This window comes from Athene cunicularia (assembly GCF_003259725.1).
Source record: "Athene cunicularia isolate RWA chromosome 4 unlocalized genomic scaffold, athCun1 chr4_part2, whole genome shotgun sequence".
Lineage (NCBI taxonomy): Eukaryota > Metazoa > Chordata > Aves > Strigiformes > Strigidae > Athene > Athene cunicularia.
Genome location: NW_020799099.1, coordinates 7783791 through 7810889, shown reverse-complemented (window position 1 = coordinate 7810889; position 27099 = coordinate 7783791). Strand labels below are relative to the sequence as shown.

At 39.4% G+C, this 27099-nt stretch overlaps 1 protein-coding gene across 4 annotated transcripts in view; it reads left to right on the top strand.

Annotated features, from left to right (window-relative positions):
* The first annotated feature begins 25 nt into the window (after window positions 1-25).
* Window positions 26-27099, top strand: part of WRN (Werner syndrome RecQ like helicase) — a 47011-nt gene continuing 19937 nt past the window's right edge. The window contains exons 1-21 of one of the 4 annotated variants that reach the window (XM_026847853.1): window positions 26-254; window positions 1711-1819; window positions 3741-3856; window positions 4768-4913; window positions 7686-7834; window positions 10098-10247; window positions 12161-12233; window positions 13205-13319; window positions 13896-14310; window positions 14976-15056; window positions 16295-16436; window positions 17638-17713; window positions 18720-18787; window positions 19157-19265; window positions 20946-21014; window positions 21548-21630; window positions 22771-22877; window positions 23633-23820; window positions 24699-24876; window positions 25465-25646; window positions 26942-27043. In XM_026847853.1, coding sequence (XP_026703654.1) covers window positions 1724-1819; window positions 3741-3856; window positions 4768-4913; window positions 7686-7834; window positions 10098-10247; window positions 12161-12233; window positions 13205-13319; window positions 13896-14310; window positions 14976-15056; window positions 16295-16436; window positions 17638-17713; window positions 18720-18787; window positions 19157-19265; window positions 20946-21014; window positions 21548-21630; window positions 22771-22877; window positions 23633-23820; window positions 24699-24876; window positions 25465-25646; window positions 26942-27043 — 2645 coding nt within the window. In that variant the 5' untranslated portion in view covers window positions 26-254; window positions 1711-1723. Of the gene's footprint in view, window positions 255-1559; window positions 1593-1710; window positions 1820-3740; window positions 3857-4767; window positions 4914-7685; window positions 7835-10097; window positions 10248-12160; window positions 12234-13204; window positions 13320-13895; window positions 14311-14975; window positions 15057-16294; window positions 16437-17637; window positions 17714-18719; window positions 18788-19156; window positions 19266-20945; window positions 21015-21547; window positions 21631-22770; window positions 22878-23632; window positions 23821-24698; window positions 24877-25464; window positions 25647-26941; window positions 27044-27099 lie in introns of those variants that run through there. The other 3 variants (XM_026847852.1, XM_026847851.1, XM_026847854.1) reach the window with 3 other exon arrangements.

Sequence of the window (27099 nt, the reverse complement as noted above, 5' to 3'; positions counted from 1 at the left end):
GAAGGGGTTCCTGCTGCGGGGGTGGGCTGGGGGTTCTCACTTCTGCTCAGAGGTGAGGGGCGGTGAGGCTGCCGTTTTCCTGTGAAGAAATGAGACGTTTTGTCGCCTGTGTAGAGACTTTGCTGCGGCTCTGTGTCTGCTGCCTGTTGTCCCGAAGGGACCCCTGTTAACTTGGAGCAGGTCTTGCCGTCGTTGGTTGGCAGCTGCCCATGCAATGCTTACTGCTTGCAAGTTCTTGCTTTAACTCTGGGAAGGTGGGTGATGACCCCGTGAGCAGCTCGTGTGGTGTAGTTACCAAAGGCACTCTTCAGTTATGTTTTTTAGAAAAATGTGTGGCTAGAGCTGTGGGGTGGGTGCTGCAGGGTGTCCTTTTTTTGTTTCTCGCCTTTCTGCTGTTTTATTTTGTTTGCAGCAACTGTAGCTCCCAGGAACAGAATGGCTTTGCTTAAGCCATCTTCCTGGTGGCTATTTTGTGACTGGTTTATTATTCAAATACTTTTTGAAGTTGTCTTTAAAGGTGGTGGTTTGTTATGCTACTGCAGAAGTGGACAAATAACCAAGGGAGAAATTCTGCCTAGACTAGATAATCAAAAATCAAAAGGTGTTTTTGAATACTGAAGAACTGAAACAGCACAATTTGCCTAGGGTTTGTACTTTATAGTTGATGAGGAAGTGTAACTGAAAAGCATGTTCTTACTAAGACAGCAGTGGCAAGATTTTGTTGTTAAAGTGTATTGAGCACCTGGGGACTAGTGGGAAGAAGCAGGATAGAATAAATTTCTTATGTGAACTGTTTTCCTCCATCTCCAGGAAGATTTCTAAATCACATTAGAAGCAGCCTAGGGAGAAGCTGGGACTTTCGATTCAGTCATTGTTTGCTCACAACTATAAAATCCTGCTCCACTTCCCTGAAAGAAAACCCCAGTCATCAGAGCTGAAAATCTGCTGTTTTGGTCAGTGTGTCTTCCTAACTTAAATCTCTTCTAACTTCTCTGTGGAGTGTGTTCCCATTTCAGGGGATGCACCCTGCTTCTGATGTCCTGGAAATAGGCTGCCTCTGCTTGGTGAACTCATTTTGTTTGAATCCAGGGCTGGTAAATTCATAAGTAACCTCAGCAAGTCCGCACCAGAAAGCATAGCAGCATATGCCTAGTTGGATTTAGTGTGCCCTAGAAATTTGGCATGTTTTTTATCTTGGTTGTGGGCTCACAGCCCTGCTAGGGGCAATATTTCTGAGTCTGGTAGTTGTTGTTTTGAATTTTTCTGACTGCATTTGTCAGTAAATGCAGCTGACTGCTTTTAAGCTAGGTGGCTGGTTCCTATGCTGTTATCTAGAACACCAGATACATTTGTCTAATGAGGGCTGTGTTGCCCAGAGATGGCAGTAGGTATACTCTTCTGTTCTGAGTCACTGATCTCCATAAAAATTAGACTGAACTTTTTTCCCAGAAGGACTTCAAGAGGTTTTCATATATGTTTTATTCTTGGTTTTCTTACTGACATGTGAACAATAATATAATGCCTAAAGCCTTTCTGCCATTTGGTGTGGGCAACTCTGTAAATACTTGTGCACAAAGCATTTTAAATCCAAAGTAGTGATCTTTCTTAACCTTCTTCTGGCCTGATGATAGCAACAGGTCATCTTTATACAAATTATTGACTATTCTGGTTTTTTGTTCTTTTTTTCTTTTTTAAATTCAAATGTAACAGAAATGTGGGGAAAATGAATAAAATGGATGTGCGAACTACTAGTCTGCAGAATAAATATCCACAGTGGATGCTTACAGAAAACCAAGAGGGAGTTTTGGGTGATAAAAAGGTATGTCATTGCATGGGAGAATTTTAGTTGTTGCAAGCTGCATAATTAAAGAATATTGGACTACATGTTTTTAGTTAGACCTGTGCCTCTGATACTTGTGAATATTTGCTGCTGTTTTGTCCTATCAATTGTAATTAAGTTTAGGTACTCTTGTGTTCTTTCTGGTTGAATTAGCTTGTTAAAGTATCTTTTTTTTTTAATTAAAATATCATGCATCGACAAAGGCTGTTGCTGTTACTTCTGTAGAGATTTCTCCCTGATAATCTTGAATTTTGGTGACAAAATCACTGCAGTATAAGGAAGCTTTTGGTGCTTTGTTCATGCAGTATTGTGGGCTGTATAGCAGCAAGGACTGGGGATTTTTCATCTATGTAATTTGAGAGTTTGAGTTGTAGCCTGACAGCAGAATTTGTTCTGCTAAGGCCATCCAGCTTTCTGTGTTTCAATGTATTCAGTATTTCAGAAAGTTTTGCAACTCGGAGATATCAGAAGAATTAATTGATCATCGAGATTATGTCAGTTTCTGGTGTTCCAAAAATGTTAATGTGTCCTTGGATGTTTTTTTGAATATATGAGCAGTTTCAGTATAAAATTTCCTGCTAGAAGGAACCTCCCCCCATAACATCTGAAACTGCTTTAATGATTAAAAAAGTAATTAATGAGAGAAAAGCAGACGATCCAGTTCAGCAATTTTCTTTCTATAAAGTGAAAGAATTAGTAGCATGGGAAAAAAAAAGTCAGTTAAAACCAACATGACTTACTTTGGCTGTGGTGTACAGCCTGTGTACTGCAGCACCCTGCCTCAACAAGCTCTTTGAGGAGGGTTTTGATTAAACTTTCATCCTTCATCAAATGGGAGGAAATGTGGTGGTGAGCAAGCATAAAGTCAGCAGTATTTTTGTTTCAGAATCTCCCTCTTCCAGGCAACTTACTATTTCTGAAATTGTATTCAAACCTGATTTTTGTATTGTGGCCTCTTTTGAGTGACAAGATTGTTTTGTTTTTCAAGTGTGTGATACTTAACCCTATTTGCAATTACTGGCATTGTAGTTGCTTGCATATTTTTAACCAGACTGAAGGTTTTTCAGGCAGGGTGATGTAACTTGCTGTTCAAGTAAATTTTTCAGGCACTAACTTGTAGTAAATATGCTTCTGAAAAGGGGAAGAAAACAGTGTTACATTTCACCTTACCTTGTGTGCTTAAAACTTCAATTTGTAAACCAGTATTCATCAGCTGTTGGAGGATATTGGTCCTTTTAAATATTGCATATAGTTTTAAATCAGTGGAGTTTACTTAGACCTTTGAAGTTGTTCACACATTATATCTGGCAGGGCTAAGTGAAGTAGACTGGCTGAAATGGGGGATGAAGGAAATGGGGAACAGCTATTTCACTACAGCATGCAGTAGAGATACATCAGAGAGTTTTAGTCTGACCAGATTTGAATGACTTGAGAAATGACTCATCAAATTACTGTCCATTTTTTAATATCTTTTTTCCTCAAATTTGACGCATGCAAGTGTGGTGCGGCATTTGAAGTAATGTTGAGGGGTTTCTGACACTCAAAAATGGATGTCTTCCCTCACCTTGTTCTTGGAAAGCTACTGAATCTCTTTGGTGTGAAGACTCCAACTAAATTAAATTGAGCTGAAAACTCGGCCTGCATGATTTCAGTCCAAGTGTTCGGAGTTGAGCAAAGAAACTGGGGTGTGAACCTGAATGTTTTTATTAAGGAGGGGATGTCATGCTATTAGTTGACAGTGATACAGGCCCTGCGTGTGGAGCGCAGTTCTCCTGCAAGGTTTCAGTAACCACCAGTGCCAGCCTTGCTGGGATGCAGCTTTGAAGTCTCATGCAGCATTTGCAGTGCTGATGTATCTCTGTGGCTGGTAACAGAGCTTCTTCCAAATGTTGTTCGACAGAAGTCCACTGTTCAGAGGAGTGTTTTGGAAGATGGGCTGCCATTCCTAGAGTTCTGTGGCTCTGTTGTTTACAGCTACGAAGCCAGTGACTGTTCCTTTATCTCAGAAGATATCAGGTAATAGCCCTTATTTCTTTAATTTTTATTTTTGAAAAGGGCTTGGCTCTTTGTCTCTTTCTGGCTGATTGTGCATTTGATGTGTCCAGAGGTCAACAGTTCAGCCAGAGAAAACATCTGGTCATGTTTGCTCTCTTGTTATGCATGGCAAATGTGTTGTACTGGTTGCAAGCAGAAACTGAACCTATTTCTCATGATGGTGAATTATCCCTGTGAGAGAGATCCCTGGTTTCGCTACAGTGTGTGGTGGTTTAAAAACACCTCTTTGTGCTATGCAGTTAATAGTTTCCCATTTGGACTTTTTATGGGAGATGCCATCACTGAATCTTGCAGTCCCTTTAAGCAAAAGCAGTAAAGGCTTGAATGCAAGTCATTTGCCTTTTGTGGTATGGATAATTCCATGAACTTCAGTGACTTCAGGGGGAGTATGAGCTGTAAGAAATCAAGCATATGTGTTAGTTCATAACTGGGGACTGTATAATTGAAGAAAAGGTAGTAAATTCATTATGCAAACAGATTATTTTCTTACCGCATTTTTTGCATAGCGCAGCTCATATTACTGGGAAAGAAAATCTGTACAAAACTTCCAGTGCGGTGGGATAAAGAACAAACTTTCAAGGGAATATAAACTATTCCATGACCTTTTGTACCTGACTATTCCCTGAGGCTTGCTATGCTACTACTTGCATGCAGTAAGATCTGCTAAGGTTTGAAGGGTTTCTTGTAGCTTTTGGAACTAGCAGGGATTTCACCTCCTTATGGTCTTGGTTTTTTTGTATCTTGTACATGTGAAAGGAAACATGTGCTGGCTGAGATTCTCTTAATCATCTTTATGTAAGACGTTTTAAGCTTGATATTTTCAATACAGGTAGAAGAACAGTTAAATGTGAAGAACATGCATTTCTTTTCAGGCAGAGTTTATCAGATGGGGCTGCCGTTGGATTTGATATGGAATGGCCACCATCATATACTAAGGGAAAAATGGCAAAAATAGCTGTAATACAGATATGTGTAACTGAGGAGAAATGTTACTTGTTTCATATCTCTTCAATGGCAGGTACTGTACTTCCTCCCTTCTTATTAATTACAGCATGAGTTGCCCTCTGTGTCTTGTGATTAAGTTTGAATGTAAGCCTTGATCAATAGCTGATATTTCATACTCTGTGGATAGTAGAAATCTGTTCTTCTCCCCTTTCCCACCTCTAATAAATGCATCTCTTCTTTGAGTATTGCCTATACATATCAAGGGGATCTTAGCCTAAGCCTTGCCATGTGTGCTGACAGAGTGTTTTGGGTTCTGAACAGAGCAAAAGAATCTTGGGATTATTTTTCTCTTTGGTAAAGAATATTTTAATTCAGTTTTAAAAATTTAATTCCTGCTCATACAATGAGCTTTCTGTTAGCACGAAAATAAACAGACCTAAATTTAGCAGGCTGCATTCCTTTTTAATTTGGTTTCAATAACAAAACCCCTCAAAAATGGTGGTGGTTCTGCTGTTCATTCCTAATACCTGCATTTTTGTGACATTGGTTTTCAGGAAGAATACTGGATACCTGGTGCGATGCAGCTATGGGGAGAGAAGGGGGTGTGCTCAGCAGAGTCTGAATTCATTACGGTTGTGAATAAAAGCTTCCAAATAGGAATGAGGGAAGGAGGCTGCAATTTTATAACCTTTGGTTTGAATGTTAGATTGAAACTATGCCTGTGAGATGTCTCTGATTTCCCTGGGGTATGCATGCTGAGATATAATAGCGATAATTTTAATGTTGGTGTTCAATCCTTTGTCATTTATAGCAAATGGGGTGGAAAATTTAATTGCTGACGGCTATTCAATCTGGGAGGCAGAAAGGTACAAGTGCACAAAAGAAAAAGATTTGAGAAAAGGAAGCTAAGAGAAGAAGAGGCATAAGGAGCTGAAATGCTTTTGATTCTGAAAGTGAAGATGTTTGTGTGTTGATGCTGAGTACAGTTGCATGTGGGCTACTGTGTGTTACAGCAGATGATGATGTTTCCTCCTGAATAATTTTCTAAAATTTCTGTTCTTGCCAGTGGGAGATGCATTTTGAACTGAGTAAGACATCAACGTTTTTTACAGGGACCACAGCCAATTTCTGCTTATTATGCAGAATACATTTGATACAGAAATGCAGATGTGGGTAGAATTAGTTAGGTGCATAAGATTTACCTTTTTTGTGACAAATAATGCTTCATTCTGAAGGAGGAAGAGTGGAGAGTTCTTGAACTTTGTGTGAAGGCCAAAATTATATGTAGTTACTGGGAGAGTTCTTGATAATTTTCTATTTCTTTTTTTTTTTTTCCTTGTAGACTTCTAAGAAAATGTGGCATGTTTCTCAGATTGTAGCCTCTGTATAGTCTTGAACTCAGATTTTTCTAGTTTGTATGGTTACTTTTCTAGAAATGAGGTGATGGAAATGGAGCACAAGTACTCTACTGGGAAGGTCCCATCCTTAAAGGTTTTCTTGATGATATACTGAACAAGTGATTTTCACTTAAGAATATCAGCTGCATTTTGCAGGCTTTTATTCAGATCGCCTATATTGATCTCCTCTGCAGAGAATTCTCCATATTGTGTTATGGCTGAGGTACCTTGACAATGTTGTACTTTGTCTCCATCTTACAGCACCAGGCTACTACAATTTTGTGAATTTTTAACAGTAGTTTTCTAATGCTTTGAATTGGACCTGCAGTTTCACAGTCCACAACACAGCTGGTGGTGGCTGTAGTTGCAGAAGTGTCTGTATAATGTGTAGCCATAAAAGTGTGGAGATAGTTCTGTAAAAATAAAATCAGTCATGCAAAGTGCTTGTTGAAGTATATACCTGTTACAGTAGCGAAAACATGACATTTTTCAGAACCAAGGCAGATATGAAGTTCTACTTTTTTTGTGCAATACTGCATGTTTGTAGGTGCTGGAATCACACTTAAGGCTAACTTAGGGTGTCTAGCTGTGGGTTCCTGAAGGTATATATTTAAATAAGATGCTCTGAATTTTAAATGCAAATGCACATGGGGAGAAAAAGGCTGCTTTTGTTCAAGTATAAAGTGTCTGTGGCAGTTTTCTTCTGTAGAAAACCAGATATGAAAGCTGCATGCTTTTATTCAGTCCTGTAAACTTGAGAATATCCTTTGATCCAGGATTGCTGTGCCATCAGTTTGGGCATCTGTGTCTATCCTTGAATATTTTTTCTTACTTACAAGACTGACTTGTCTGGGCTTGGTGGAGGATCTGGTTGGCAAATTCTGTTTTCCAGATGCTATTGTTGGATAAGCCTGGTGTTTGTTAGCACTGAGTATGCCTCCACAGAATTGGTTTTCCTAGTGATTTCCCATGTGTACAGTTTAAACTGTTTTCCGGGAATGTGAAATGGCAAAAATTGGGAAGAAATTCCTGGGAAGGAATGTGGAAAATAGTGAAATAATACTGCATTTGGCTTCATGAGTGCCCAATTCTGAGTATTAAAATATTTTTCAGTTATGTTTGCTTCTTGTTATGTGATTTTAATGATCAGTAAGACAAATGAAATAAGGTTGTTGAATTTTACTTGAACTGTTTTCAGATACAGAATAAATTTGTTATTTCAAATATTTTATTCCTGTTTGTCTAGAGATGATAAATTTCAATCTGTTGATGTTTCCAGTCATTCCAGATTATTAACAGCCACATAAACAGAGCAACTTGGGGGGGCTTTTCCTCTAAAAGAACAGGTTTTTGCTGGTGGCCTTTGTGCTAGGATTTTGTCACTTTTATTAGGCTTTCTGGCATCTTCCAGTATTTCGTTTCTCATGTTTGGGCTTAATCTATTTTAGGTTTTCCCAAGGGACTCAAAAGACTGCTTGAAGATGAAACAATTAAAAAGGTTGGCGTAGGAATTGAGGGAGATCAATGGAAGCTGATGAGTGACTTTGAAATCAAACTGAAGAGCTTTGTGGAGCTGGCTGACGTTGCTAATGAGAAAGTAAAACTTAAAACCTTTTTGTTGTGGGAGGGAATCTTGTTATTCTGCTATGCAAAAGGAGGCTTCCTTGTCTTCATAGCAATTTAATTCTGATAGCAAACATTCTGTAGAGTAAAGCAGAGATATAACTTATTTTTAAAAAATAAGTTCAGAACGCACTTTCAAAGTCTGCAGAATAAGTACTGGCTTTCAGTAGCCAGTTCTTAATGAACACTTGTCTCCTTTCAGGTCTGTTTGCCTTTTGCATTTACAGGGTATGGCTTTTTAATTCAGCCACAGATGCGTTTTGTTTACTTCTTAGTGATGAAAATGTTGTATCGTCAGAGTTCTGCTGGCGATGGTGTACTTGTTCCAGCAACGGCTGAAGCTTTTGAAATAAGGTGCAAGAAATGCTGTGGAGGCAGTGAAGGACTGATGCCTGTTTGAATGAAGGTAGCCTTGCTACCATGGCTTGCTTAGTGCTGGAAGGAAGCATCAAGGCCTTCCCTGAAGTCTTTCATGCAGAGATGTTTCCACATGATCTGGAGCTATAGAAATATTTTTTTTTTCCATGTCTGAAGTTGGTGTTGCCTCTGCTGTCATGTGGGTGCAGTTGCCAGCACCTGACAACCCACTGTTTAGAACTGGTGTTGCATTTGGCACACCCTGAATTTCAGTTTAGTTGGATTTTTGTTAGATATCATTTGATATAAGAAGATATGTGTTGCCTTATTAGGGAAGAGAGCAAAAGGTTCATTACCTTCCAAATCATCCTGCCACTCTTTTTTTGTACCATGTCCCTTCAAGATTTTCTGGTTTTGTATCTGCAAGGCTTTTCCTTACCTGTACTCAGTCTCTCAATGCACTTCTCTTTCCTTCTGTGTGTGGGTTTGGTTTGTTGTGTTGGTTTTTTTTTTGTTTGTTTGGTAGGATAATAGCAACAATTGTCATTTCCTGGTGGAGGACGGAGACTTATGCCCAGATATAATACTACTAACACCTTTTTTTGTTCTGTGCTTTATATACCCTGCATAATTAAATCACAGTGGGGAAGCATGATATATCATCAGCATTTGGGGCAGTGCTCTCCATATGAGCCACCCTGAAGTTTCAGTTCCTAGTAGGTTGGAAGTTGTACAAATTAAACTGTTTTGCTCAAGCAATAGAAGGAGCTGTTTTCTTCTAAGAGTTGGAGTTTCCTCAGCTCATCCCCCCTCTTTTTTTTTTTTTCTTTAAATCCCAGCATCCGACTCCAGGATAATTTGTTATGAAGATGAGTAATATGATTTCTGATAGCAGCTTTAAAGTCTTCTGCTAAAGAGCAAACCAAAAATAAACTTGAAAGTGAAGCTTGAGAGAATAAAGAATAGGGTTAGATATAATGGCACAATGCAGGGGGGGAGGTCTGGGGGAACCTAAAACGAACAGTGGGTAGAGCATTTTTTCTATACCAGATTTAAGGAGATTAGCTGATAATGCTGCACTGCTGCCGTTAGTCTTGTCAGTTCTGGATGTTTTTGCAAGTTGGAATAGCAGAAGGCTGCCCTGGATCCGTGGGGTCTGAAGGAAAGTTTCCCAAACTGGCCATTAAGACAATAGCATGTAGCAACTGTGATTGACAAATACAATTATAAAAACAATTGAAAACAGCAGTGTGGTGGGGTGACTTCTAAAGACTTATGAACTGTTTCCCAGCAGTTCATAATACTGAACGGTGGTTACCATAGTCTCTGGAACTGCGTTCTTTTGCTTGTGCGTGGTTTCAGATTTGTAAAAACTTACAGGCAAAATTTAATCTTCCTGCATTTGTATTATATAAATTCCTGGTGTTTGACATCAAGATCCTCTAATTAGAAAGGCAAATAATAGGAAAATTCTTGGAGAGAAGGGTTGCTGTTTAAGTCTACAGCTTTGATTATCAACCCAGACACTACACTGTACAGATATTTCCTATTTTTTGGCAATATGACAATACCACTTCACATTGTGTGAACTCATCTGGCCCTAATGCCATCTTTCCAGCTTGACAATGGAGGTTTCTCCTGTAACAACGCAGTTTCAAGGCAGGGAAGTACAGCTTTTGAATGGCCAAACTACCCTTTAATGTGATGTGAGCAGAATTAGGCCAGACAGTCACTGCTTTGAGAAACTGATTTGTTCTGACTAACCCAGAGTCCTTTGCTTCTAACAAGGGATTGCGTGCACTTTGCCACTTCTAGGAATACATTCTGCTAGGTCTAGTTGCTTTCCCCTTTAAACAAGTCTTCTTTTTTTCTTTCCCCAGCTCAGGTGTAAGGAGATATGGAGTCTAAATGGTCTGGTAAAACACCTTTTTGGCAAGCAGCTTTTGAAGGATAAATCTGTCCGCTGTAGTAACTGGGAAGAGTTTCCACTCAATGAAGAGCAAAAATTGTATGCAGCCACAGATGCTTATGTACGTACAAGAAGGGATTGCCATTCCACCCATATTCATAAATTCCTTCTCTCATGCTGTTAGCTGCTGGTTTTAATGCCTTTCTGCTACAGAACATAATGAATGTAAGAAGACTGAGCTCCACTGTGGATATGGAATGCTTAAAGGTGGAAGTGCCACCGAGTAGGTGTCTGTCTTAATTTTTTTTAAACCTCAGTGTTCATCCAGACCTTCATAATATCTTCTGTTGTTGAATATGATCTGCCTGTACCTGACTCTGTAATGTGTGTTGTCGGTGAGATCACCTGAAGAGGATATTGTGTTGAACATTTCACGTAAAAAATTAAATGTAGATGGGAGAAGGCAACATACCTTTCCACAGCAACCTTGAGCCTCCCATGAGTTCCTTACCTCTTAATATTTCATGCTGTTGCAAGATTTGCCTTTTTATTGAAGTTTACTCATGAAGCAGACCTCCTGGAAGTTCGGCTATGATCCAAATGTGCCAAGTAACACAGGTTCTGACAAGTCTGAGGAGTATCTGTGTGTTTGGATTCACTTCTAAGTTGTCACCTCAGGGAAGTGAGTTTTGATGGCGCGATCAGGTGAATTTTAGATCTGTGTGGAGTAAACCTAGATTGTTGCAGCGTGATTATCCCGTGTAGGTGTAACATGGCTGTTGTGTATTCAAGTACAGTAATTGCTTACAGAAGTGTGAAGTGGGTAATTATTTTTTTGTTTCCTCTTCTGCAGGTATTAACTGTAGCTTGTTAGCACTTCTGGATGTGTTTTCTAATGGTATTTTGGTCATCTTTCTTGAGCTGCTTAAGAACCAAAACCCTGCTAAATATAATATGAGCGATAAAATTAATAAGCAGCTTTGAAGAAATACAACCTTCTCCAGTGGCTAATACAGCAGAACCAGTATGGATTACCAGGAAGAGTAATTTAGTTGCATATGAGTTTTTGTAGCTCTGTAGAAGTCTCTGCTTTTTCACTATTTTGGAAAGAGTGTAGTTTTTCCACACTTCTGTGAAGGGTTTCACCAGTATGCTGCAGGGTACTCCCTGCTTCCTGGGAGAAAAGTGTTCTTTATAGTAGCAAAACAAAATTGCCTCAGGCTTTTATTTCTGTGATAAGGTTAGATAGAGGAAGGGAAGTCAGGCAGTGGTTTCTGTTTTCTGACTCAGGAAACACTGCATATTTTCTAGTTTAGGTAAATTTTAGGTAAATGTTAAACTCTGGAGGGCTTAGCACTTCTTAAGACCCAGACAAATAAGGACAGGAGCTCTATTTTTTTAGCGCCTGGTGCAGCTGTTGTAGCCAGCTTTTTCCAGGCAATGCCTCTTTATTGTTACGTTCTGTTCACCTGGTTTGCCTTTTGGAGCCTCACAGGAAAGCACGAGGGAGTAACTTGTTTCTTTCTGCTTCCTCTTTAAGATGTTTTGCTTAACATGTGTAGCCTAATTAGCACATTCCTAGCTTTAGGCTGCATTTTCCTGTTAGAACTTATTCATATCAAGGGAAATATTAAGCACACAGAATCTATATTAGTAGGTTCATAGCTATTCACATGGAGCACTACATAAAATCTGAATGAGGTGGGGCAGATGGTGAGACTTGGAGATCTCTTATTTGCAGCTTACTTTAAGGTAACCATGCTGGGATCTGTATAAGAGTATCCACTGCAACATGGACCACAAGTCAGGACTTTACCTTTTGTGGAGCATTCTGTAAAACGTAATCTGGTTGTGATGAACAATGCAGTAAGGCAGACCATTGCAGTTTTACAGCATGGGCGAACAACTCAGAATTTGATGTTCACAATTTATTCATGCCATGGTTTGAATTAAGTCTTGGGGGTTTTGTTTATTGTCTAAGATGTTGTTTCTCTGCAGAGTACTGAGTACTAATTTTTTTCCTTTCTTTTGCAGGCTGGTTTAATCATTTATCAAAAACTGAAAAATATGAATAACAGTGACCAGAAATTATTTTGTGTAAGAAGAGGTAAATTATACATTTGAGTATAAGGCATTTATTCAATGTACATATGAATAATCTATTTCCCAACAGTTTTTTTTCAGGGTATCTCTGTCAGGATTGTCTGGCTTCTTGGTGATTAGAGATTGCTTCTAGAGGGAGCAGACTGTAAAGGCTCTTAGATGACCTGCATTACCATACTGTGTAACTATTTTCCATTGTAAAGTAGGAATGTAGTCTTGGTATGTAGTTTGTTTCTGCTGTATGCAGAAATGGTAAGAACGTCTGCTGTAATTCCAGTTTGTTTATGGAAACACTTCAGTGAGTTAATTTCAATTCTGCTGATGCAGGGACAGAAATCTAGTTTAAGAAATAAGACCACAAAAAACCCCATGTTATGATGTTATGTTTTTCTTGAGGGGTACAAATAGGACACAATATTTTTTTTAGAGAAGCTTAGCATTATTTACTTGATTAGAAAAGTGATTCTAAAATCTTAGGTTTTGTTCAGTTCCATGCTTCATCAGGAAAACTAAGTATTGCATGTAGCCTATGGTTGAAAAAGAGGCAGGAGGGAAGTTTGCTTCCTTTTTGTACTGGCTGAATTTTAATTTTCAATCAAGCAGAAGTGGCAGTACTATTCCTTTAATAATGAAGTGCCATTGTTTGGCTTTGGTTTAGTCAGCCTATGTGTGTTAGCAGCTCTCTTATGGAAGCTGGAGAGTATACTGGGGGAAGATGACTTCTTAATGGTCCTGTTCTGTATCCTTTTTCCATGAATGCATGTAACACGCCACTGGAAGAGATGCAGTGCATGGAAGAGATGCAAGTACATGGAGGCTTGGCCTGAGTCCGTGTACTTGGTTTTTAAGCACTGGAAAACACTGTCTTATCAGCTGTAGATATTGTAGGAAATGCAGTTACTTGAATGGAACTTACTTGTGTATAGATGTTAGACCTCAGTTATTGTGAAATAACTCTGATGGCCCTTCCTGTAGATGACATGATGCTAGAGGGTGTGAAAGAGCGCTTGACTTCACTAGCAGAAGAGATAAAGGATCTGGCTTCTCACATCCCTGACTCTTTTGGACAACCTGAAAATTTGCCAGCCAGGTTAGTCTTTTGTCAGCCTGTCTCTACTTTACCTGTAAGATCAGTGTTTTGGCTTTGATCCCTGAGGTTCCATGCAACAAAATGTGTGTTAACAGCAATCTGTTACTTGTGTGTCCTTTTCCAAGAAAAGAAAGCACAGTACACTCAATGGGAAAATACTGGTTTTATACATAGGAACATAGGTTTTAACTGGTCTAATTGCAGTGGGTTTGGCACTGAACTTTGCTGCATCTGTTTCTTGCTGAAATGCACAGTGAGACCTTCTTTCATAAATACTTAGGACTCTTGCATGACTAACTGTTAGAAGTCTGGACTCTTGATATAAGGAACAATCGTGTGGGAGCAATATCAAGGTTTTTGGAGAGTCTTTATAGATTTTTTTTTCAGTGTAAAGAAATTTAATTTTATTCCCACCGAAGTGGAATGCCAATAGAATATGAGTGAGCCTATGAAGTTTTGGACAAACGCTATCTGAAGAGACAGACTACTTTACAATCCTCAGTTCTTCTTCTGGCTGAGATGTATGTAGTAACTACCTTTATCATTTTGGTTGAGCTTTCTTGCTTTACCTTCTAGGGCTACAGAAATAACAGCTGCCATATCGGAGAATGTAAATGCCTTAAGAAGCACACTGTTTGGTTCAGGTTCCCATTCTGTACTGGAGAGGAGCTGTGGCACAACTCCAACAAACATTGAAGCAGAGTCAGCAAATGTTGTAGCACAAAAAGTTGAAATGCCTGAATTTGCTAAACAACTTGAAGGTGACTTCAACATCTGCTCTGATGCTACACTAGCTGCCCTTTGGGAAGGTGATGGTAATGAAGAAAAGGCAGAGAGAGGTGACACTGTTGTGGAAGATAGAGCTGCAGCAGCCAGCTCTAAGGACAGAGCAGATGGAGATGACTTCATGTCACTAGACATTACCGAGCAAGAACTTCAGATGTTGGAACATCAGGCTGCAGAAGAACTGGTCAACAAAACTGTGCCTGAGGTAATAAGGAAAGTCCTTGTTAATCATGGACACTCAGCAGAGGAAGTGATCTCATCCTTAATTTCCCCCAAGAATTAAATTCTATTCCTGAGAGAATATTAAGATGGACTGGAAGAAGGGCTCAGTCTAGAAAATATTTGTGGAGGTAATCAAGAACTGAGCTGCTCTTCAGTTGTGGTTGGAAGGATTAGTACTGAATACAGAAACTCCAGATAGACTCAATAGTTTTCCTCTTTCAGTTGCTAATATGCTATCAAAGAATTTCTTGCAGTATGGGAACAAATTCTGCACTTGAACATCTCCAAGTTGGTCATGAATAAAAAGCAGATCTTTTTCTAAGGGATCTATAAATAGCAGTCCTTCTAGTAACTGCTGAATGTGAATTGATGCCTCCTAAATCAGATTATAATTTCCTTATGTTCCAAGTGTTTTACACATCTGGCGATACTACTGGTTTTGTCTTGTACTACAGGGCCTTGTATGTTCTAATATTTCTTTCAGATTTTTTTAATAGGTACACTTCAGAGCTGAATGTTGAGCCTAGTTATTTTTGGTAAGAAGTAAAAGCATACAGGGAAGTGGTTTATAGTATGTACAGGAGGTTGGAAGGTGGTAAGTGAAATAGGAATAATTTTGCTGGTAACAAGAAAATCTTTTATTTTTAGGAGGCATACTCTGCAGACGATGAACAAAATATTTCCTCTGTCATTGAAAGTGATGAAGAACTGGAAATGGAGATGCTTAAAGTGAGTACTTCAGGCTTTTGTTTTTTTCTTTTTTTTTTGCTAATGATGATGCTCTTGGGTCCCAGTGTAGTGTAGTTGAGGGGAGGGAATATGAAGCAAAACAGTGTTGCTTACAGAAGACATGAATGTGATACCTAAAGGATTCAGTTTACTAGTGTTAGACTTTGAATATCACTTGCATCCTACTGCATCTACTATACCAGCTTTGATTTGATCCATCCCCTTACTGCATTTGTGTAGGTTCTAATTCATAAACTGATCTGCTCCAGGTGTCATGCATCGGGGGTTGAGCCAACAGGGTGGTTTGTGCACTGCAGGTGCTGCTAACCTTGGCTGTAGCTCAGATTGCTTTGTAGCCATGTTTTGCAGGCCTCCTAAAGTGCTTTTACTGGTGTAACTTTTGTTTCTTGAAAAGATTTAGATGTTGAGTCTTATTCTGCTTTATATTGGCTTTCTTACTGATCCACCAGAGTGTGCTATATGTATTTCAATTCAAGTGACTGAGCATTTCTGCCAGAGCAGTCACAAGTGTTTGTGTGCTTCTACACATGTGAAGGTTAAGTGTGTTGCTTATACCTCAGTAGGAAGCAAAACTCAAAGCTCTGAGAAAAGAGTTGAATTTTCTTCTAGGGAAGGACTGGGTCTCTTCTGGATGGTTCTCAGTGCTGCAGGTCAATGCTCTATAAATAAATTTTGATTGAAAAAGTTAACTTGAGTAAAAAAGGTTTAGTTAGTGTTACTCTATGTACCGTGTTTTGGAAACAATTAATGTAATGTGACATTGGGATCCCATCCTTTCTGTCTGTTTTTTGTGACTGGCATCTTAAGTCACTTCTCAGTGAAACTTGTGCCTTCATCTAGTTGAAAGTAAAATAAAACCAAAAAAACCCCAAAAAAACAACCCCCCAAAAAACCCAAAACAAAACCCAAACAACACCCCCCTCCCAACTGTTGGCTTTATTAAATAACAGACTTTAATGTCTTCAAGATGTTTAAAAACTCTTTTGCAAAGAAGAAACAAAAGCTATTTTAATGGTACCCAGGAGATGGCTCCTGGAATTTGAATGCTACTGGTAAAGTAGTTTGACCACTGCTTTTCTCTGTGCTGTGTGCCAATAGATCTAAGTGTTATGCATTAAGTAGGTCAAAATTCAAGTGTCCCAATATCATACTACCTCAGACATGCATTTTATCTACCTTCTCATGTTCTGAAATATTTTTTTCTCCTGATTTCTCAGTCTTTAGAAAATGTAGGTGATTCCAAAGGAGTTTTAACTGAAATAGAGTCCAATAAATCCAGGAGAACTCCTGACAAAGAATTGACCATTGCACCAGATGGTGATGAAGATGAAGGCATTGAAGAGGAAGAAGAATGTTTGGGTATGTTTTAAATTATAGTACATGATTAAATAGGAAAAGATCCACTGTCTACAGAAGGAAATGAGGAAGAACAGTGACATTTTGTGCTTGGTTTCTTAAAGCAGAAAGATGATGCAGGTTTTGTAAGAAGTATTTGTCTGTGTGTCAAGATGAAGATTTAAAGGTGTCCTTGGCAAAGCATAGTTTTCTTCTGCCCTGATCAGTAGACATTATGGTATGCTTAATGGGACTACAACTGATCTGGGGATGTGGAGGTCATGTGGAATTGAGGGGACTTATTCAGAACACAGCAGAGGGGAAGATGGTACCTCCACTGCATGCTTTTGTTCTGTTGTTCCGCTAGTGCTGCTTTGTGGTACATTTCTTAGGAAATTCTGGCTTGGGAGTGATCTTGACCTAATGCTTTGGAGGTAAATCAAATGGGGACAAGAGGCTGAAACCTGAGGTGAAATACACCTTGGCTTGTTTGGACCCATCACTGTGTAAAGGCTTCCTTCCCTGGTTTTGTAAGTTAGACTGTGGACTTTGTCACTGAAAGTAACAGCATCAGTCAGGAGAGGACTTGCTTGCTTCTTCCAAGCAGAATGTGGGTGCTAGATAGGGATGAATGAGTTAATTGTTTCTTTGTTCAGTTCATCTCTTTAACAGTGACCACACAGACTGTTACAGGGAATGGGTGCTTGCCCAGCAGACACAGACTAGGTGGAAATATCATGCTTTCTACTGCTCAATATTAAATTTCAGCAAAGATCTTGAATATGTTTCTTCAGTCTTCACAGCAAGATCAGGATCCCCTTGTATGTAATTTTTGGACCATGACTTTCTTAGCAACTTGCAGTGTCAGGTATTGATTAGTGTAACTTCAGTAGGGTCTTTTAAAGGCATGGCTAATAACACATTAGTACCTCATCTGAACAAGTTCCAAATAATGCAGCTATATATTACTGTACCTATTGCTCTATCTCATTAATCAGGACGTGTTCTCTTCATCATGCAGGGTCTCTGAGGAGCCTGTTTCCTGTTTTAATCCTTTATTCTAGTCCATAAATATCTCTAGAACCGGGTGTATCTCTTTTCACTGGAGTTGCCCAAATCCTAGGCCCTAGTCTAACCATGACCAGACTGCTGTTTGTCACGACAGTGCTTTGTCTCTTAAACCTCATCTGTGATTAAATTTTTTGTTTCCTCTCTCCTACTGAAGATCCATTGCTGCCAGAACCTACTGAAAGCCACATCACATGCCTGAAGACGTATTTTGGGCATTCTTCTTTTAAACCGTAAGTATATTTTCTGTTAGAATGTATGCTCTAGGATTAATTTTCTTTCTCTTCTTTAAACTTGGGTGGTTTTTTTATTACTACTTAAAAAATCACTAACAGACCAAGACGTGTGCAAAATCACTAGGAAAAGAAAAGCAGCCTTTGCAACAAGATGTCAAATCTTGTGGAGTATTAACTACTATACTGTACTCTCACAGTAGTGGATGAGTTTCTTGACTTTTCTGATGGCATACCACCTGTGGTTGGAGCTTTATTCTATTAGGTGTAGTTCAAGTGTTTTAAACAACAAGCAACAAACTGCACAGATACTATTCTCAGTATGATTAAATTTACTGCCTGAGTCTGGTTATCCTTTGTTATGTGTCTCTAAGGAGGGACAAGCTTCTGTCTATCTAGTATGGCATAATCTCAGTGTAGTATGTGCTTATGTACTCATGAGCATTGCTGTTACAGTTCTTAAGTTCAATGAGAATGGGGTGAAATCTTCCTGGAAGACTAGTGGTGGAATGTTTTCTGTGTGAGACACAGCCTAAGAGCAACACTTGAAGGGGAAGTTGGTTTTGGTCAGTTAAAATATTTGGTAAACTTTTGGAAATGGGAATAGAGGGATTTTTTTTTTTAATTGACTGCAGTTATGTATACTTGTTGAGGCCACAGAAGGATGAAAATGCTTTGGCAAAATCAAGGTATTGAGTTGAAGGTAACTAGTTTTCACAGTGTTTGTGGATCAGTTATTAATGTATTGGAGACATGGTTTGTTTTGTGATTTTTTTCTGTGAATGACTGCATCAAATGTTGCTTGCCTTAGTCTTGTTAGAGATACCCACTGTAACACTGGTGGGACTACCTGCAGCAGTTGGAGTGGTTGCTGCGTGCAAAGACAACACCCTAAGGCAGCCAGAAGTGTTTTTTTAACTGGAAAGGCAACTGAATATGCAGTTTGACAAAATTTACATGCTGTGTGGTGGCAGAAATAAAATATTCCCCTTGGTTTATTTTAAAGGGTCCAGTGGAAAGTGATCAATTCTGTTTTAGAAGACAGAAGAGATAATCTTGTTGTCATGGCAACTGGTAAGTTACCTTTATATCCTAACAAGTAGCAAAAAAATCTTTTTCATTTTTGGGGAGAGTAGGACTCAGACTTGGAGACTGTCCATGTGGCTCATATGAGCAGGGTGCCCTGATTGAGACTGTGTATGTCTGAGCTAGCTTTGCTGGCTATTTGTTTTTCTGTCACAGTCTTTGTCACCGACCTTGGTGTAGAAAGGGCTATCAAATGAATGCTGACCATGTTTATCTTTCACCTTTGTTCCTTTGCTAGCAGAATGAACATACTTTTTTTATTTAGGGCTGAATAAGGTGTTAAAATTGTCTTCTATAGCTGTATGTTATAACTGCTTAGAAAGCATGATGTTTCACTTCTGTCTTCTTTTCTTTAAGGGTATGGAAAAAGCTTGTGCTACCAGTTTCCTCCTGTTTACACTGGATATACAGGAATTGTCATCTGTCCTCTTATCTCCTTGATGGAGGACCAGGTGCTGCAGCTGACGTAAGTAACACAGTAGTAACAAGCTGCTGCTGTATTTCCTGTGGAAACCCACGGATTCTGCATGTGGCATTTCTTGGTGTTTAAGGTTGCAGTTTTGTACAGCAAGCTGTTTGTGTGTTAGCTGGAAAGCATATGTTTCTTGAGGAACACATACAAACTGTGTAAATAGTCTAAGATGACTGGATTTGCTAGTTACGTGAACTGTAGGCTGAATTAGCAAATGATCTATGGTAGTGGGTGGTTCCTGAAGGTGGATCCTTCTCAAGTATTTCTGGATTCACAGGCCCTTTTTGCGTAGACCAAACTGATGGTGGAGTTTCACAGACTATTTCAGCCTGTGAGAGTTATTTCAGAATTTGGTAGGGCTTTCTTTGGGTCTGAGAACTAACATCTGAACAACGTACAGCTGGAAGCTGTAGGCCAGTCAGATCAAAGTTGTGACACAGACTTTTAAGACGGACAGTGTAGTAGGTCTCCTAACACCTGGCCTCTTCACTTCTTAAAAGGTCTGACTGGGGAACTAGGGAGTGACTGAATCACTCTTACATGAGCCAGTTATAGGTGTTGTCAAGATAAATCTCCTTGATTTTAATATCTGATAATGCTTCCTCTTCATGTACTTGCTTTCTGTTATAACAGCTACTCACTTCTGACATTTTTTCATTTAAACTGTGGAAATCATGCTGAGTCTAGTTCATTCCCGCCTTACCTGACTTAGAAAGAACAAGCCTTTTGTGAAAAGGGGATGTGAAGATTTTTTGAAGTAAGGAACATCAATTACATGTGGTATTTTCTGCTGCACATCATGACTGTGTGCAGTGAATGGCTGGACGGCCTAAGCTGGTTATAGAGCCAGCTCCTAGACTGAGTATTAATCAGCAGGGTGTCTGTATGTATTCAGCTACTTCTTTGTCTTTTACACGTTTTCCTCAGTGGAAAGGGTTTATTCACTACCTTCTCAGTGGGTCATTCATTCTGAAGTCTTGGGAGACTGAATTTCTACAACCTAATGCAATTCAGTAATTGTCAGTCTGGGTGCAGTTCTGCCAAGGGCTGAAGCACAGAGGAATAAGGGGGGAGAAGCTATTGAAATGAAGTAGTAAATGCAGTAAATAGCCAAGAGGACAGGGATTGCAGGGTCCTGAAAGAGGTCAGATATGAAGTGGCTGAGATGGTAGGCGTAATTATTGAATTTGTCATTAAAAAGCAGCCACCTGACTAGAAACTAGCAGATGCAGTACCAGTAGCTCACAAAAGATTGAAAGGTGAGACAAAAAATTGCAAGCTAGTAAGACTTAGGTCCAAATGTGATGTACTGCGTAAGATAATAGCTAAAGAAAATATACTTACCCTATTTTCTTCTTTTGGATTTCTTGTTAGTAAACTTAGCTCTTGCACAAGGAAAATGGTCTTTATGTCTCTGATTTCCTTACTGCACTTACCAAGTGTGTGTGTTGTGGGGGACAGCTGGAGGGGAAGTGGAAGAGCATTTGGGTGGCAGGAATAGGCACTGACCGCTCTTGCTTCTTCAAGAGGTTTTTCCCACAAAGATCCTTGGAAGAAAGTAGTCTCTGACCTCACAGCTTGAACTTCCTTTATGAAGTGCTGGTATAGGCTGAAAGCAAAGACAGAAAGCATTGAGAGTAAATCTGTTCATAACTGTGCTTTTTATTTCTGCAGGATGTCAGAGATTCCAGCTTGCTTGCTTGGTTCAGCTCAGTCGAAAAACATCAAAGAATGCCTCAAAGCGTGAGTCTTAGCTAAGCTTTCTGGGACTTCAGGGTCTGATGTAGCTGTATTTGAGAGGTAGGATGTCTCCCTGATCTTTCATTGCTGAAACTCTAGTTTCTGGCCCAGACCTGGAACCTGGCAGTCAGTGACACTGCTTGCATTCACCCAGGTTGAGTGTGTGGGAGGCGATAGCCACCCTATTGTGTCCTCTGAGGAGATTGTGCTTGTTGACTCAGCTTTATGTTGTGCTTTATACATGATTTGACATAGGTCTTAGACCTGTATTTGTCACCAAGTCATCACAACAGTCCCTCTTGTTCGAAAGACTAGTAAATATCTGTGCTGTTTTTCCTTTTTTTTTGTAATGCTGTGTACTGCCTTGCTTTCCTACTGCTCTGGAATGCTTTCTATAGTCTTCACTTCCTCTTGTTCCCTATCCAGAAGTCTGCACTTGTTCTCACTTATATCTTCTAGACAGTGGTGGGTTTGTTTCATTTGGTTGAATTGCCAGGCTTTTCCTTCTGTGATAGTGTATTTTCTTGATGTTTCAGGGGTCGGTACAGAGTCATATATATGACTCCAGAGTTCTGTTTGGGGAATTTAGAGTTACTTCAGGATCTTGACCAAACTATTGGTAAGTTTGGAATAAGGTTGTGGATGAGTTGGCAGGCAGCTAAAATTGGTAATTATGTTTAAACCTTTTTTAATGCTTTAACAATTTTCACCGATTTCTTAACACTGGTGAGCTCAGAGGCTAGTGTAGTGATTGCTGATAAAAGGTGTCAGAAGATCTTGTCATTGATGAAAAAAGATCATATGTGAATAGTGACTTTAGTGTGGTTTTGGCATGGGAATATTAAACAGGCTACTGGGAAAAGAGGTGCTAAAACACTGATCCTTAAATCACAGGAAGTGAAATGTATATCACTAAATATTTTAGCCTTTTAAGTATTCCGAGGTCTCTAATCTTTCTCAGAATGTAACAATGAGACAGTGTTTTGAAATGCTGTAGTGCGTCTTAAACTCTCTTTTCATGATGCAGCTGATGCATCTCTTATAGTAGGGTAAATTCAAGGCATGTTCATGCAAATAACTTTTTTCTTACTAAGGAACTGAGTTTCTAGTGCTGTAGGCAGGGAGAAGATCAGCCAGTTGAGTTTCTGGAGTCCTGAGAAACTGTATGCTTGGTCTCTCTGACAGTTAGGGCACTTTGAACATGCAGATTAGAATGAGATATCTGTACTCAAGTTGAGGGTGTTTTCTGATAAAGAAAATTTTAAGGTTATTTGCTGGGGCATCTTTAGCCCCTCTCCCCTTGTATTTTTCTGGAGTTTCACTTACCTCTTCAGTGAAAACCTGAGACACTCAGGCTCTGTTTTACAATCCAGAAATAAAGCTAATGACATGTAATCTGTATTTGTGACTATTATTAAGGAAGTCTGGGGAGCAGGGTGTGGGAAAAGGTCCTGTCAGAGGTAGCTTGAGTTTTTGACCCATTATGAGGAGTGTTGGAGATTTGGAGCTGGGAGAAAGAAGCAGACATGGGGGGTGTGAGGAGTCTGTAAATGCTCTTGGGCCTTTTTACAAAAGAGTCCATTAGAAAAATGAGTTTGGGGAATTGATACAGCAGAACATGTTCTAGAAACAAAAATATAAGCAGACTGCTGGCTGCTTCTCAGGAAAGCTTGAAGTTGAGCAGAATAGGGTGTTTGTGTTTAGTCACCTCCCATGTTGGTTTGTGTTAATGTCTGTGCTGTGGTATTGTGCCCACCAGGTATTACCCTCATAGCTGTTGATGAAGCTCACTGCATTTCCGAGTGGGGCCATGACTTCCGACATTCCTTTAGAAGTTTAGGCTCATTAAAGAAGGCTCTGCCATCGGTGAGGTTTTGATATGTTTGATTTCCAGTATAAGAAAAGGATACTATCTCATTTTGTGATAGTCTGAAATATCAATCTTTTGATGTTGCTCTCTGGGTGTACTGACCGTGCTGTTTTGGAGTTTGTGCAGCCCCTGTCAGTAATTTGAGCTTTGTTTTTTTTTCCAAATGCTTAAATGAATGGTATTCTGAACCTGGACTACCAGAAACTTCTCAAAATTAAATTACTTGGTTGGATCCTTATGCTATAGAAGATGATGTCTGTAAGCTTCTGGTTTAATATTGAGGGACTTAAATATTTTATTTTTTTTTTTAACTGGCTTGGGTGAGTGGCTTGCAAGAAGAAGCAACTCTGATTTTTTTAAACACTCCTCAAGCATTTATCACATAAGCTTGAAAATTTATACCTGAAATTTACGTGCTGCTCTTGGAAGTTTTGTCCCATGCTCACTAAATTTAGCTGACCACATAAGAAAAATCATTGGAGATTCGTTGAAGATGTAACTAAAATAAGCACACAATCAGGAAAAAAACAATGTTTTTCAACAGTGTTTTGTCCCTGTTTACTCTCCTGAATAATGTAGACCAAAGCTCTAGGAAACCAAGTATTAATTATGTTTTTCGAATAGGTTAGCTGATCCACTGATCATAAACAGATTAAGGTGCCTGTTTACATGATATTTCAGTTTTGACTCATGAGTTTTTAGTTAAAGTCTGAGAACTCTCACTGATACTTTTCTTCTAATTTCATTGCAGGTTCCCATTGTTGCTTTAACTGCAACTGCAAGTCCATCGATTAGAGAAGATATAGTGAATTGTCTGAACCTGAAGAATCCCCAGGTCACATGTACTAATTTTGACAGACCTAACCTGTATCTAGAAGTTGGACGACGAAGTGGAGATATCCTTAGGGATTTGAAGCAGTTCCTTACTAGAAAAGGAAGGTAAGAATTTAAGCCTGTTTTCATTGATCCCTCAGATATACTTCGGTGCTTTTGGTAGTGTGTACTAAGAATTTGTAGGAGTCTTAAGCTGATTTGGTGAGGAGGAGCCTGTGCTTTGTCTGATAACATGCTGGTTGTGTCATGTCCCATGTTGTGCCTACCTCCCTCTCCCAGTTTGAAAAAAAGGCTTTTGAGGCAAGGAGCGATGGACTCTTGCTGTTCACATATTGTTAACATTAAGGATTTTCAGGATCCTCAGATCCTTGCAGGACCTGCTGGCACTGTGGCAATTTGAATAATGATTATAGATTGGCTAGTGGGTAACTTTCCAGACAGTATTGTGCAAAATGTGTGTGAATCAGTTATAAATCTGTGGTAAGATTATTATTATTTTGCAAAGCTAATCTGAGCAGGAGAATTGCAGTCACTTTCTGTTAGCAGACCCAGTAGGGTACCCCTTCTGGCCCTGTTCTACTTGTTGCAAGCTCCAATGTGTGCCTCTCTAGGAATATAAATTAATTTCTTATTGTTCATTTCTGCCTTGTTACATAAATACAAACCTTTCAAAAGTGACAGATGTAAAAGTGTATTTCCAGATGATTTTAAGGAAATTCAGAGACATTATTCTGCTGCTTCTACAGAAACCAAAATCATCTGTGTTTTGCAAAATAAACTTGAGCACCAAATAACTTCCAAGTCCATTCTTCCAAAGGACAGACAATTTGTATATGAGTGGACTAATTAAAATCTCTTTCAATTTCTAAATCCTCAAGCAGGTGAAGTGCTGGAAAAGCTATGTTGTCTTTTTCAACTAAGTTTAGTTGGACTTTTTGCAGAAGGGTGACTTCTGTGTCTTTACATGTTGCTATTATTTATAGCAGTTCTGTGTACGAGTTTGAAGGCCCCACTATCATCTACTGCCCTTCAAGAAAGGCCACCGAACAGGTTGTGTCTGAATTGATTAAACTCAATGTGACCTGTGGTGCATACCATGCTGGTATGGGAATCAAAAAAAGGAGAGATACCCATCACCAGTTCATGAGGGATGAAATTCAGGTATGTAGGAAACTAAGTCCACTTGGTCCTATTTATAATCACAGAGTTTCTGTTAGAGAAAAGAATTTGGCAATATCATCATGTTTTCCCTGTTTACTCTGTTTCCAGTTCTGGGCAAAGAAATAGCTGATCTATGCTGACAGTAATAGGATTCCTGGTTCATGTCTCAAATTCCTTTAAGTCTTAAAAATGCATAGCATCTGAGGAAAATAGTGGTAGCTGGAACAGTATTATTGCAAGTTCTGTGAGCTGCTTTCTTCCTTCTGCAGCTGAGCAGGCAGAGTGTTATCCTGGGACTTCTTGTATTCCTCTTCACAACAGGTTTTGTGCATTTTGAGAGTAATTGTTTGAAAATACTCTAGTATTTGCCACAAACATGATTGCTGATGTGTTTATAATCCTGTACTTTTGACCTGATGAAAATCAGACAACAGTACTGTGGAAGTTGAGTGTGGGTTTAAAGCCGTTGTAATTTAGGTTGAATTTGGAGTCTGTAGCAAAAGGTTGTCACCAAGTGTGTGAGCATTAGTTCAGCCATATTCTTGATGTGCATTTTAAAACATTCAGCATGTGGCTCCTGTTTTGTAGTGTGTTGTGGCTACAGTGGCATTTGGAATGGGCATCAATAAAGCAGATGTCCGGATGATTATTCATTACGGTGCCCCTAAGGAAATGGAATCCTATTATCAAGAAATTGGAAGAGCTGGTCGTGATGGGCTTCCTGCTTCTTGTCATGTCTTGTGGACTGTGACAGATTTGACTTTTAACAGGTAAATGACTGAAGACAGCTGCTTTCACATGGATAGCCAAAACATACTGAAAGAAAGAGGAGGGTGGGCTTTGTTGGAAATGTGATTTTATTTTTCATAATGGTTCCATGTCCTTTCTTGCATACACACAGTATGAAGTATGACATGTTGGTTATCTTCTAGAAAAAGCAAGTTCACTGATGTTAATGAGTTTGTTTTGTTCCAGTTCTGCTTACTGAAGATGCTTTGCAAGACAGGCTGTAGTAAGACTTGGTCACTTGTCTTAGAAATTGTCTGACCTGGTTTTAGCCCTGGCTGATCTGGTTTTAGATCCATCATCACCCCTTAAGAGTGCTGATGCCTTAGAATGACCTTTTCTCTCTACTATTTAAGTGTCTAAGTAGAAAAATATATTTCTTTTTTCTGGTGGGGGAGTTACAATTGTAGAGATCTCCTGTTAGGTTTGTCTGTAGCTGGTATGAAAATGAAAACCCCAGAAAAGTCTGAACTCAGTCATTTAAACTTGTGTCATCAGATTGCCAGTCTCTGAAACAACATACTTCCCTACTTTCTTTTCCAGCCAGGCAAAAACTGTCTTAGCTTAACTTTGAGCTGGAATGGTGTAGCTGCATTAATGTGGTGCCCAACACCTGTGGTATTGGCTTGTTTTCCATGCCATGTGGCACAGTGAGGGTGGTGCAGATGGTAGCTCAGGTTTGGCTTGTGCAGCAGCTCGGAGCATGGGCAGAGTAAGTGTTCCATTCACACATCAAGTACTTGCATGCTATTTTTCAGTTGGATGCTTCCAGTGATTGTTATAAAGGATGTTAAATTAAACAACATGTAGTTGTGTCGACATGCCACCTCTGAGTTTCTTGAAAGAGTGATGATATCCTAGCATATTTTGTAAACTGGTGGTGACATTAATGAAAATTTGCCAGTTTGGAAAAATAGTGTGAGAGAAACTGCCCTCTGTCAATGCTCTCTGCCTGTTCTTCCCCCCTCTGTGCCTTTTGGCATGGATTTCTGAAGATCGGTGGCCTGTGGGGTTGGAAGAAACAACCTGTCTCCTGCCCTGTTTAGAATAATCATTATATTTAGATGAATATGGATAAGGTGCTCTTCTGAGTATGCCCTGTGCTGTAAGAATCAAGATTGTGGAGAAACAGGCAGGCGGTTTGGGTGTAGTTTTAGTGGGACATTTTTCTAGCTGTTGCTGGTTAATTTGAAACAGTTGTCTGGCATATTTGATTTCGGGTGTGGGCCAGGGGAACAGTGGTCAGTATTTAAGGCTGCTCTTTTCTTTTGACTGACAGACATCTTCTAAGTGAGATACACAATGAAAAGTTCCGGTTGTACAAACTGAAGATGTTGGCAAAAATAGAGAAGTACCTCGTATCAAATAGCTGCAGGAGGAAGTGAGTACTGGAATCCATTTAATGCTTAATGTCATTTCAGTCAGCTTTAAGGGCCA